Source organism: Myxocyprinus asiaticus, chromosome 18 (assembly GCF_019703515.2).
Source record: "Myxocyprinus asiaticus isolate MX2 ecotype Aquarium Trade chromosome 18, UBuf_Myxa_2, whole genome shotgun sequence".
Taxonomy (NCBI): Eukaryota; Metazoa; Chordata; class Actinopteri; order Cypriniformes; family Catostomidae; genus Myxocyprinus; species Myxocyprinus asiaticus.
Genome location: NC_059361.1, coordinates 24,824,251 through 24,837,129, shown reverse-complemented (window position 1 = coordinate 24,837,129; position 12,879 = coordinate 24,824,251). Strand labels below are relative to the sequence as shown.

The 12,879-nt window shown below is 38.2% G+C and overlaps 2 protein-coding genes across 2 annotated transcripts in view; one reads left to right on the top strand and one right to left on the bottom strand.

The window, feature by feature from the left end:
• The first annotated feature begins 20 nt into the window (after positions 1 to 20).
• Positions 21 to 3,242, top strand: pgpep1l (pyroglutamyl-peptidase I like). Its single transcript, XM_051723702.1, has 5 exons — positions 21 to 225; positions 1,353 to 1,405; positions 1,662 to 1,781; positions 2,010 to 2,236; positions 2,340 to 3,242. Exons 3-5 carry the CDS (start codon positions 1,674 to 1,676, stop codon positions 2,572 to 2,574), a joined length of 570 nt encoding a protein of 189 aa, XP_051579662.1. The 5' UTR covers positions 21 to 225; positions 1,353 to 1,405; positions 1,662 to 1,673; the 3' UTR covers positions 2,575 to 3,242.
• A 5,661-nt stretch (positions 3,243 to 8,903) lies between these two features.
• The window catches only part of LOC127455660 (insulin-like growth factor 1 receptor), a 162,705-nt gene continuing 158,729 nt past the window's right edge, over positions 8,904 to 12,879 (bottom strand). The window contains exon 21 of the mRNA XM_051723684.1: positions 8,904 to 10,696. Coding sequence (XP_051579644.1) covers positions 10,195 to 10,696 — 502 coding nt within the window. The 3' untranslated portion in view covers positions 8,904 to 10,194. The remainder of the gene's footprint in view (positions 10,697 to 12,879) is intronic.

Below are 12,879 nucleotides of genomic sequence, written 5' to 3'. Positions count from 1 at the left end.
CCATGTGGAGAAAAATGGATAATGCACTCGCTCTTCTACATTCTCTGTAGCGTAGTTTGTACAACAAAGTGTCAGTTTCGGTAATAGCACTATATATCACATTTATATTAGGATACAGTTGTATGAAATGCGGAGCATAATTTCAATTTAAATTACGAGAGGTGGTAAACCTATGAATTTTAATAAAAACGATGGACACTACTCGTCGCGATGTTGTTGTAACAGGTAAGTGGTTTATTTTGGGGTTGTAACCTGAATAGTCTCGATCGAAAGTTACATTGCAGCGGTCTCGCTTTGATTAAAAATATCTAATCTTTCTTCATATGCTGCCTTATTAGTCAACTTTGTTACATGTATGTTTGTCAGGGAGTCGTTTATTTATTTAAAATGTCGGTAACAATTTACAATAAGGTTCCATTCGTTAAAGGAATTTTCCAGTTTCAATACAAGTTAATCTCAATAGACAGCATTTGTGGCATGATGTTCATTACCACAAAAAAGTATTTCGACTCGTCTGTCCTTTTCTTTAAAAAAGCAAAAAACGAGGTTTCAGTGAGACACTTACAATGGAAGTGAATGGGGCCAATTTTTAGAGGGTTTAAAGGCAGAAATTTGAAGTTTAAGTTATAGGCTAATTGTATAAAAGCACTTACATTTAATTCTTCTGTTAAAACTTGTGGATTATTTGAGCGGTAAAGTTGTTTAAATCATCATTTTTTAGTCATTTAAGGGTTTGTTGACATTACATAATCATGTTGTAAAATTTGCTATAACTTTACACAGGAAAGGTTAGAAAGGGATTTTATCAAACTGAAATCATGTTAACACGCATATTGTTTATGTCTTGTGGTTATACTTTTGAAATAGTGAGTATTTTAACATTTACAGATTGGACCCATTTACTTCCATTGTGCCTCACTGGAACCCGGATTTGTGTTTTTTTAAAAGAAGAGGAACGAGTCGAAATTAATTTTTGTGGTAATCATTATAATGCCACAAATGCTGTCAATTGAGCTTAACTTGTATTGAACCCAGAATGTTCCTTTAACATTAGTTAATGCATTAGGTGTCATGAACTAACAACGAATACATTTTTTTTTAACAGTATTTATTCATCTTTATTATTGTTAGTTAATACAAATATAATTGTTCATTTTTAGTTCATAGTGCATTAAGTAATCTTAACACATACAACTTTTGATTTTAAAAATTAATTACTAGATGTTGAAATTAACATTAAACAAGATAAATAAATTCTGTAAAGGTATATTGTTCATTGTTAGTTCATGTTAACTAATGTAAACAAATGGAACCTTATTGTAAAGTGTTACCAAAATGTCTAATTTTCTCAGGTTTTGGCCCTTTCCGACAATATATTGTGAATCCAAGCTGGGAGGCTGCTAAGGTACTGTATACTTCATCATGGCTTTTTAAATTAGCAGTGCTTAAGTCATACTGAGGCCTCTAGACTCTTTTTAATAAATAATGGTTTAAAGTTCATTGATTCCAAAGTGAAATTGAGCAATTTGGGCAAATTAAGTGACTAAACCAATAAAAGTGCTTACATGAAGGTATTATAAATCATTATAACTGTAATCATAATTTTTATACACTCAAATTTACATACAGTTACTGTAAAGTCAGATATTTGGTTATTTCAGTAGGGTTTGAAGATGGTGGGACTTGGAATGGGCATAGAGGTCCACATTAAGGAGATTCCAGTCAGTTATGCAAAATCCCAACAAGTCCTTGATGATATCTGGCAGAAGATAACTCCAAAGGTAACTTTAAAAAGGCAAACTTTTATACATAGATTAATCACTACCTGTATACATAGATCAGGGCTTGATGAGACTCTGATAAAAACAGAGATTAAGAGGTGTTTTGTTAAAAATTGTATACAAATGATAACTTTACAGCATCTGAGTTACTGGCATAACTTGCTTATGACACAAAATGATGATAGAAACATAAAAACCCCTGTCACATTCTCTCACTGTAATGAGCAGGTTGCTGTGCATTTGGGCATAGCTCCTGGAGCCAAAGGCATCACAGTGGAGCAAACGGGGAAGAACCGCTGTTACAAGGACAGAGATGTGAGTGGTCTTTGCCCTGTTAATCACTGCTGCATCGAGGGAGGACCAGAAAGGATGGACTCTTTCATAAACATGAGGTCCCTTAGCAAGCTTTTAAAAAGTATGGGACTTGATGTCATATACTCCAGGGATGCTGGGAGGTAATAACAAGACTAAACATTTTCATGGATAAAATACACTGTCGTAGTTTTGTCAAGTGTTAAAATGGCATCAGTTTCTTAACAGTAAGTTAACAACTCGCAGGTACCTGTGCGATTTTGTATACTACTATTCACTGTATCATGGACAGAGAAAGGCTGTCCTGATCCATGTGCCAGCCTCAGGTAGCCTGGCAAGCCCAGAGAGACTGATACCACAACTCCAGACCATCATCCAGGTTTTGTTACACCAGCTGGACACCCCTGAATACACAACATCTGGCTATGTGGGCAACACACAGGTAGAAAACCCTGGAGACAACTTACTCCACAAAGCATAACCCATGATGTAAATTACATGATGAAAATGCAATAAGTTACACAGGACACAGGCCTTCAGACTCGTTCATTTTTTTTAATTCAAAATTTAAGAAAAAAGAACATACATGAAAATTCAGATATACATTAAGCCAGTGGCATGTAAAAAGTCTACCATCTCAACTGGAGGTGAGGAGAAATTTGAAATAAAAACAGGAGGCCTTAGATACATAACTTACATGAAGACAAGAGTACCAGCCAAACCATTTCACCATCAGTTTCTACCAATCAACGCAATGATAGAGATTTTTATTTTTCCTCTTTTTTTTTTTTTTTTTTGTGAAAGGAAAATAAGTGTTATTAAACTCTCTTCAGTACAGTAGATCAAGGCCTCTTTTGAAATTTGTCAGAATGCCAAGCAAAAACAACAGTGCCTGGGAAATGATGTGAAACCTCAAGTTCATTATTGCAATTAGAATGCATCCATGCATCTTTTTTTAAACCTGAGGTTTTGCATTATGAAGAAATATCATAAAATAATAATAATAATGGTTCTTGGTGATAGTTGAGGAAAAAAATCTTTCAGTCTATCTACCTTCAGGTTTGAAGAGAACTTGCATTGCAACAAGCTATTTCTACTGTAAACTTGACTTTTTTTTTTAATAAAAAAAAAAAAAAAAAAAAAAAAAAACGATTTCCAGTCATGCTCTCTCTCTCTCTGTGTCATGACTACCCGTAATCTACTGGACATCACTGTCCTATTTGTGTCTGTATATATGTGTTCTGTTGTTGATTTGCAACCTACTGGTAACTAAGGAAACTTGGCAGCAGTCAATGAAAACTGACATTCACTTTGCAACAGGCCAATAGTTTTGTCCATATTCATTAAAGAAAAAGAGAAACAGAAATAAATAGTGATATTTGTTATTTTCCCATTATAAACACATCAAAATCTTAATCACTACATCTACATGTGATACACTCCCACCCATATACATACGCAACAATACAAGCACAAGGTCTTTTATAGAATGGTTATTTAGATTGTCTTCTCCCACACAGAATAATATTCTTTTCTAGCAATGTGCCTCTCAGCATCCCAGCCAGGTCCCAAGTGCCCTCATGTTCAACCCCTGGAGTTCCTCTAGCAAAAGATCCCAAATTAAAAAACATATTTTATATTTTAAGTGCCATAAAACAGAACAGCCGGGGGTTTTGCCTTTTGATTTGCTCTGAATTCTTATCTGCTTTGCATTTGAATTGTCTGACCTATCCATTTTCAGTGGTTATTTGGATAAAGCATTTAGCTTAAATCCACCACCTATGCAACGCTATTGACCAGACCATGTATAGTCTTCAAAGCAGCATGTTGTCAGCAGCAGTAGAAAAGAGAGGCAAAACTATAGCCCTTTCTCTTGTTAGAGAATGAGGTCTATTAATATGGTGACAACAACTGGCCCTTTATATATGTTACCTCTTAGACAAATGGAGTGGATCTAACCTAACAAATCAGTTGGAATGTTTTTTCCAGTTAGGTTTATGCGAAGGGAAAAACCCCACTGGTTTGTTGTGAGAATGTTTCACGAAATCCACACAATGCATTAGATCCTTAGATGCTTTGGCCAGAAATCAGGTATTAGAGCAGACTGCAGGAAAAGGGAAGGATGATTAGATTATAATTGAGGTGGCCATACAGTGTTACTTACATACACCAATCAGCCACAACATAAAAACCACCTGGCTAATATTGTGTAGGTCCCCCTCGTGCCACCAAAACAGCGCCAACCCACTGTTCTTCTCACCACAATTGTACAGAGTGATAATGTGAGTTACTGTAGACTCTGTCAGTTCGAACCAGTCTGGCCATTTTCTGTTGACCTGTCTCATCAACAAGGCGTTTCCATCTGCAGAACTGCCGCTCACTGGATGTTTTTTGTTTTTGGCACCATTTGGAGTAAATCTTAGATACTGCTGTGTGTGAAAATCCCAGGAGATCAGCAGTTACAGAAATACTCAAACCAGCCCTTCTGAAACAAACAATCATCCATGTGTTTATCTAATCAGCCAATAGTGTGGCTGCAGTGCATAAAATCATGTAGATACGGGTCAGGAGCTTCAGTTAATGTTCGCATCAAACATCAGAATGGGGAAAAAATATGATCTCAGTGATTTGGAGCGTGGCAGAATGGCCAGACTGGTTTGAACTGATAAAGTCTACAGTAACTCAGATAACCGCTCTGTACAATTGTGGTGAGAAGAATATCATCTCAGAATTCTATTCTGAGATGTGGGTTGGCACTGTTTTGGTGGCACAAGGGGGACCTACACAATATTAGGCAGGTGGTTCTAATATTGTGGCAGATCAGTGTATATACCAGATGTAGTTAAGAGGGAAGTCATTAAAGTCATCTTAAAGAAATAGTTCACCTAAAAATGAAAATTGTCTCATCATTTGCTCACCCTCATGCTATCATAGATGTGTATTGAGCAGATTTAAAGATTTTTGGAAGAATATTTCAGCTCTGTAGGTTCATAAAATGCAAGTGAACAGGTGCCAAATTTAAGCTAGAAAAAGCACATATAGTCATCATAAAGTAATCCATACGAATCCAGTGGATTAATTCATGTCTTCTGAAGCGAATGCAAAGTGTAAGGAATAGATCAATATTTAAAAAAAATTTACTAAACATTCAAGATGGTTGATGTCACGTTGACAAGTTCATGCGAGAAATACGAAAAAATACGGAAGCGCAGTGTTGTTTACAACAGAGGAGCATAAATATTCATACACGGATGCCTCATTCGGCTGGTTTGGATACATCAACTGCGGTGCCATCTTGGAACAGTCAACAAGGAGAGCTGTTTGAATGCAAGTGAATGGAGGAGATGCCTCAGACCGAGCTCCTTGCTCAGACCGCTGCATAAACTGCTTTTGTGTGGAAACAGTATCACGGCCCATAGGAACAACTCCTAATAAGGTATTTACATATTAGTATCTATGCAAAGGAGGCTTACACCAAACGAGAGTCAGTTTGAACTCCACCCTCGTCAATGAGCTGGCTAGAAGCGAACATTTTTAGTAAAAAAAAGTTTTAAATATTGATCTATTTCTTACACACACCTAGTGATTTGCTTCAGAAGACATTAATCCACTGGTGTCGTATGAATTACTTTTATGATGGCTATATGTGCTTTTTGGGGCTTCAAAAATGTGGCACCCATTCACTTGCATTTTGTGGACCTACAGAGCTGAAATATTCTTTCAAAAATCTTCGTTTGTGTTCTGCTCAAGAAAAAAAGTCATACACATCTGGGATGGCATGAACGTGAGTAAATGAGAGAATTTTCATTTTTGGGTGAACTATCCCTTTAATTATGGGCCAAAGCCTTCACTTGATGTCTTGGACATTGAGAGCCACGTTGTGCAGAAGAGAAGGATTTGTGTCTGAGAAGGACATGTTGTGAAACAGGAGGTACAGTGTCATGATCTCTTTTGATGCTGCAAATCAGTTTTTACAGAAAAGATCCTGGAAGCTTACATTGACGGAAACATAAATATCATGCACAGTTTTCAATGGCATAAGAGCGTTGTATCTGGATTGCACAACCATTACTGGCACTTCATTTTGCATTTCATGGGTTGGCCTATAAAACAAAAAACATTTTGTAATCAATTTAACTAAAGCAAGAATTAGGGATCAAATTTTGCAAAAATAGTACTTGTTGAGACCATAACCCGGTTTATCATGAAAATAGGAGCCAAGAGGTGACTGATGTCAAATAGTGTTTTTTTTGTTGGCAGGGTCTTGCAGTTTTTTTTACGCAAGATACTGTATGACCTTCTAAACCTTTAAATTATGAATAAAGGATAAGTGAAGAATACATGAAATGCAAAAAAAAAATAAAAATAAAAAAAAAATAAACATTTTCTTTTTATAAAGAACGTTTTGGTATCTCTCAGGTCCATTACAGATACCATCTGGTGAGTTAAACATTTTATATTGTAAACAAGTATTGCAGCGTAATTGAGAGCAGTGGGATTTTGTGTGTGAGTGTGTGTGTTACTGGGCATAAAGGATGCTATATACATGCTATTTGGAATTTCATAACCATGTTAGGCCACACCATGACTTCCTCTCTCTCTCAATTCCTGGGAGCATGTACTCTGTGGTGCTTAAAGAGCTTCTAAATCAGAGACATGCCAAAGGATGATTAGGTCCTCTACAAACTTGTGAGAAAATGTGAGATGTATTTGATCATTTTATATACTTACACATTTAAAATAAAAAAAGAATGAGGTAGATAGATGCTGAAGGAAATGAAAAAAGAAAGTCCCCCAGTCATGACATCATGGAAAATGCATGCAGAATTCAGATTTTATACTAAATAATCAGGGCATGTGTACAGTGATTTCAACTGGTATCACAAAAATAGGAAATGAAATAAATACCCCATCAGAGGGGAAAAATAAACTTCTAAGACAAGAAAAATAAGTCCTTGGTAATATTCCCAAACGCACATGGAGAAATCCTTCAAAACAACACATATTTAAAGCCAACTAGCCAGGGACACCTACCATTATTTAGCGCTTTTCTGAACTTTAACCCACCCTTATTTGGTTACAGATGGCATATTTCATCAGGAAGGTTAGTGCTCATTGCATGTCTTTATAAGATTGAGGTTGGTTGCACATAACTGGAAAGCAGTAATTATGAATGCATCTTGTTTGGAGGTGTTACAGGCTGGTTGGGTTATGTAAGACAAACCAATTAGTCCTGTTAGTTGCTATTTAGTTACATGGATGGTTTACAAAAATAGTTTTTTTAGGGTGAAGTAAAATACCTGATGTAAGCAGGAGGAATGGGGTGGACAGAGATATACTGTACGATTTACTAAGGATGAACTTTAGGAGAGGGCAGCAACTTAAAGGCAAAGTGGAACAAGCTCTGTGTAGAGAACAAAACCTTAACATTAACCTGAGATTGAGTTGCACCTCATGGGCAGGGTGCAATGGTAGACAACCATAGTTTCATGGTAGTTTCAAGGGTGCCTAAAGTTCACATGCAGAGCTAAAGAGTTTGTCATTAACAATAATAATAATAGAGAAATGTTATAAAATGCAAGGCAATGGACACAATGTGGCAATGCAGACAACCTTTTAGGGAGAACTTTTTTTTTTTTTTTTTTTTTTTTTTTTTGAAAGGCTATTTTCTATTTTTTCTTTTGCAAGAAGAGTACAAAGAATTAGAAAATGGACTGTAGTGGAGATATCATAAAATATTAAACCTGAAGGACTTCTTAAATATATGTATATACAGCCACAATATTAAAACAATTGTACAGAGCAGTTATCCGAGTTACCGTAGACTTTGTCAGTTCGAACCAGTCTGGCCATTCTCTGTTGACCTCTCTCATCAACATGTCCACTGAACTGCCGCTCACTGGATGTTTTTTTGTTTTTGGCACTATTCGGAGTAAATTCTAGAGGCTGTTGTGCGTAAAAATACCAGGAGATCAGCAATTACAGAAATACTCAAACCAGCCCGTCTGGCACCAACAATCATGCCACGTTCCAAATCACTGAGATCACATTTTTTCCCTGTTCTTATGGTTGATGTGAACATTAACTGAAGCTCCTGACCCGTATCTACATGATTTTATGCACTGCACTGCTGCCACATGATTGGCTGATTAGATAAACACATGGATGATTGTTGGTGCCAGATGGGTTGGTTTGAGTATTTCTGTCACTTCTGATCTTCTGGGATTTTCACACACAACAGTCTCTAGAATTTACTCCGATTGGTGCCAAAAACAAAAAACATCCAGTGAGGGACAGTTTTGTGGATGGAAACGCCTGGTTGATGAGAGAGGTCTACGGAAAATGGCCAGACTGGTTCGAACTGACAAACGGTAACTCAGTAACTCAGATAACTGCTCTGTACAATTGTGGTGTGAAGAATATAATCTCAGAATGCTATTCTGAGATGCAGGTTGGCGCTGTTTTGGCGACACGAGGGGGACCTACACAATATTAGGCAGGTGGTTTTAATGTTGTGGCTGATCAGTGTGTGTATATACAAATATACACACACATTTATATATATATATATATATATATATATATATATATATATATATATATATATGTATATATATAATAAATGTATATAAATGTGTATATATAAATGTATATAAATGTGTGTGTGTGTGTGTGTGTGTGTGTGTGTGTGTATGTATATATATATATATATATATATATATATATACACACACACATATATATATATATATATATATATATATATATATATATATATACACATACACACACACACACACACACACACAACACCAACAAAAGAAAACAAATAGCAGCTTCTTTCTGTACAGACAAAGAAGTGAACATCAGAACTGTAAAAAGTTATCAAAAGTGACTCAAACCAATGATTTGTGTGTAAATGATCTTGTGGTCTAACATACAACTGTAAGACCTTTCTTAGAATCATATGAATTGTACAGAGAGACTAATGACTAGTCTAAAAAATACCTGCTGTGTACAGTGCCTCACTCGTCTTGGCAAACAGATGTGAAAACAGACGAAGCCCCAGTATTCTGTCTGCTTCATGACTGAGCCAATCCCTTATTATTCATATCTGCCTCTCTGCAGTGTGTTGATCTCTTCACCTTCGCTATTAGCGTCATGCTCTTTTCTTTCCACTCAAGACATCGCTCTGACAGAGGCTGAGCTCACAGATGGGCTGTGTAGCAGGAACTGCCATGCAAGAGTCAGAGATCAAAGCCATATAAAAAGGGGAAGGATTTACAAACTCAAGCTGATTGTATAAGACGAGGTCCAGAAATCCTCCATCAAAGACAGTATGAGAGTTTAGTCCCTTGATTGCACTACTTCAAAGTGCAACCTAGAAAATCAGATGTGAATGGGGGGATCGGGTTATGTAATGATAAATACCTTTTTAGAAAAACGGAAATTTGATTTGGCAAAAATTTGGCAGTTACAAAAAGCCCACCTCACTCTTTAGCCAACACCCTTGAAATGGATTAAGTAGAAGGGTGGAGCAACCAGTAAGACCAATCAGATGATGGTTCTCACCCACTGATAGATAACAAGCATTCTTAGCTAGTCTCTGCTCCATCTTGATTTAGAAATGTGATGACAAAGACACAAGTTTTAGAGAAAGAAATGCACTGCGCTGATAAGGGGAATGTGTATTTTTTGTATAAAAACACACTTGTATGCACATTCGCCTCCTTAAAGTGTTCATGGGCTGGGCTTGCTGGCTAATATGCTTGTCTCTCTTGTTTCACAATTAACTGGCAGGTTTTCTTCTTTAAGAAAACATTAAGACGGGTTCTTTCCACACAGGTGAAAGCCAGGGCTATAATTTGAAATCATACAAACAAATGATCGAAACATCCTCCATCATTTGAAATCATACAAAAAAATGATCCACTGACTTCCACGTTGGATACTTGTCTATCTGGTTATCAAATCCACGGTCAGCTTTGGACTCATTGCAAACGTAAGGAAACACATATGACCACATAGACAAAAGGGCGTGGGAAATGGGGGTACCCTGTGTGAAGAGTAGAGGGAGATGGAGGGTGGGAGAAAGTCATAATCAGCAGGCTGATGACTGAGGCAGTGGTAGCGCTCGCTCATTCTTCCTCCCACCGTTCATGTGTGCGTAGGCCTGCGTCTCATCGAAAGGTGGCCCTAGCAGCACCACTGGCCCATTCGCTGCTACCTGTCCTGAGTGCTTGTCTAAGGCCAGGGCCAGAGAAGCTGAGCAGGAGGGAGGTGAGGTGGAGGGGTTCGGGGCAGACCCCGTTGGTGTCCCTGGCCCCTGAGCTGGGGAAAGCGCTTGTGGACTCTGGGTCTGGGCCCCTATGCTCCCCTGAGAGGAGGGGGCAAGCAAGGAAGCAGGATCCAGTGGAACATTCTCCATGTTCTCCACCTCCATGTCCAGTTCCTCAGTGTCAGGTGGCTTGTTCTCCTCACTGTAGAAGAAACTCACCTCTGGGAAGGGTGGCTCCAGTTCCTCTTTGATGCTGTTGATGATCTCCAAAAAAGATGGACGCATCTTAGGGTTGTACTGCCAGCACATCCGCATCAATTCAAATCTGTGGACCAGATGCAGAATATCTAAATATTCTTAAAACAAGAAATATTTTATTTACAAGCAAATTGGCATAAGATAGTAACTCTTGTTTTCAGTGAAATCTGACAATTTTGTAAACTTTATGCTTAAAACAAGAAAGAATATCTGCCAGTGGGGTAAGAAAAACTTAACGTCCTATGTACAGTAATAATTAGTGATGCTTTCTAATGCAAGAATCACTATTAATTACTTTTACTATTATTGCTTTTACTTAGGGTTAGGGGTTTGAACAAACACCATCCCTAAGTATTAAACTTTGTTGTGTATGATACCTCAAATTACATGGATTGTGTAGGAAAGCTGTGAAATGACTAAGCGATTGGATGACAATTTTTTGACTTGCAAAAAAACCCCCCAAAAAAAACCAGACAAAAAATCTCTTAGACTTACATTCAAGGAGGTTCCCGAGCCATATCAAGGGACCAGAATTTAGAGATTAGGGGGTGGGCTCTTTTGACTTGAACCAGAAAGCAAATAATTAGTAACCAAGAAGACTGTAGCAGCCACCTATTGTAGCAACATGCTGAAAAAACACTGTCTTTACCTTGTCAACTGCATAACAATGCCCTTGGCAACCACCTTGGCATCATGGCTGGCAAGTGCTACTCACATCTTTTTCAGAAAATTAAAAAAACTGGTTACACATATACTGCAAAGAAGCAGTATAATGTCTATAATGTACATTATGTCTGCAATCCCATAAACCCAGGTGGACCACTACTGGAAAAGTCTCCACACATCAACAGGGGGCAGTATCCACCAGAGCTAAAAAGCACACAAGGCTGTCCTTGAGCAGACAACTTCCAAAAAAATCTGTAGTTGAGCACACCAACAAGGCTAAGTGTGCTACACCAGCACTACAATCCTAAACACTTCACAGATCAGTATTATGTGGAACAGCCAAGTTGACATATAAAGCAAAAACGCCTAAACAAAACAAAAAGCTTCATAAAACCCATGATTATAACAGTTTGGTGAGGTACTGTACTACCACATCTTGGTAAAAGGACACAAACAAGCTAAGAATACCCTTTGCACTTACTGGCCACTGAAATATAGCTCATATGTTTGAAGTGACCTCCAACCACTGGTTCAAAGCAGGCAACACAGCTGCGCGCCTTAGCCACACAACACAGAGGCCTTCTTGCAAGGACATTCCAGATTATGTGCCTCGAGTCAAATAGAGGGGAGGGCAGGACCTGTCTTTCAGCTGGGCATTAGGAACCAATGAAATGTTAACTCTTTTGTGGTTTAAACTTCTGAGACTTTCCCTTAAATCATCTGCATGTTTTGGACACAGGCCTGTGTTCGCAAGTGACCTGCCTGTTTGCCATTTGTTTTACAAATTTATAACAGAGGCCATCTGTCGTTACTCAAATAAAAAATGTGAAGAAAATCCTACCCACTGTCAACACTCTTCGGCTGTCAAAAAGGAGAGTGGGGTAACCCAAAATGGTATGTGTTCATAATTTTTTAAAAGAACAAGATAGGGGGTAGCCTGGGTAGCTCAGTGAGTAAAGACGCTGACAACCACCCCTGGAGTCATGAGTTTGAATCCAGGGCGTGCTGAGTGACTCCAGCCAGGTCTCCTAAGCAACCAAATTGGCCCGGTTGCTAGGGAGGGTAGAGTCACGTGGGGTAACCTCCTTGTGGTCGCTATAATGTGGTTCTCGCTCTCGGTGGGGCACGTGGTGAGTTGTGCCTGGATGCCGCGGAGAATAGTGTGAAGCCTCCACACGCGCTATGTCTCCGTGGTAACGTGCTCAACAAGCCACGTGATAAGATGTGCGGATTGACCGTCTCAGGCGCGGAGGCAACTGAGATTCGTCCTCCACCCCACCCGGATTGAGACGAGTCACTACGCCACCACGAGGACTTGGAGCGCACTGGGAATTGGGCATTCCAAACTGAGGAAAAAAAAAAAAAAAAAAAGAACAGGATAAAACAATGCATCCATGACAGAACTACTGATATGTGATTGTTGCTCCCAACAGAAGCAAAATAAAGAAAATATTAGTCATTTTGACTATTGACAACTGAGTCATAGGTGATTGGTCTTAAATGACTTATTCACCGAATCAATCTGAGCAATTACTGAACATGATCTGACTCAATTACTGAACTGCAAGTCATTACTTTCGTTCA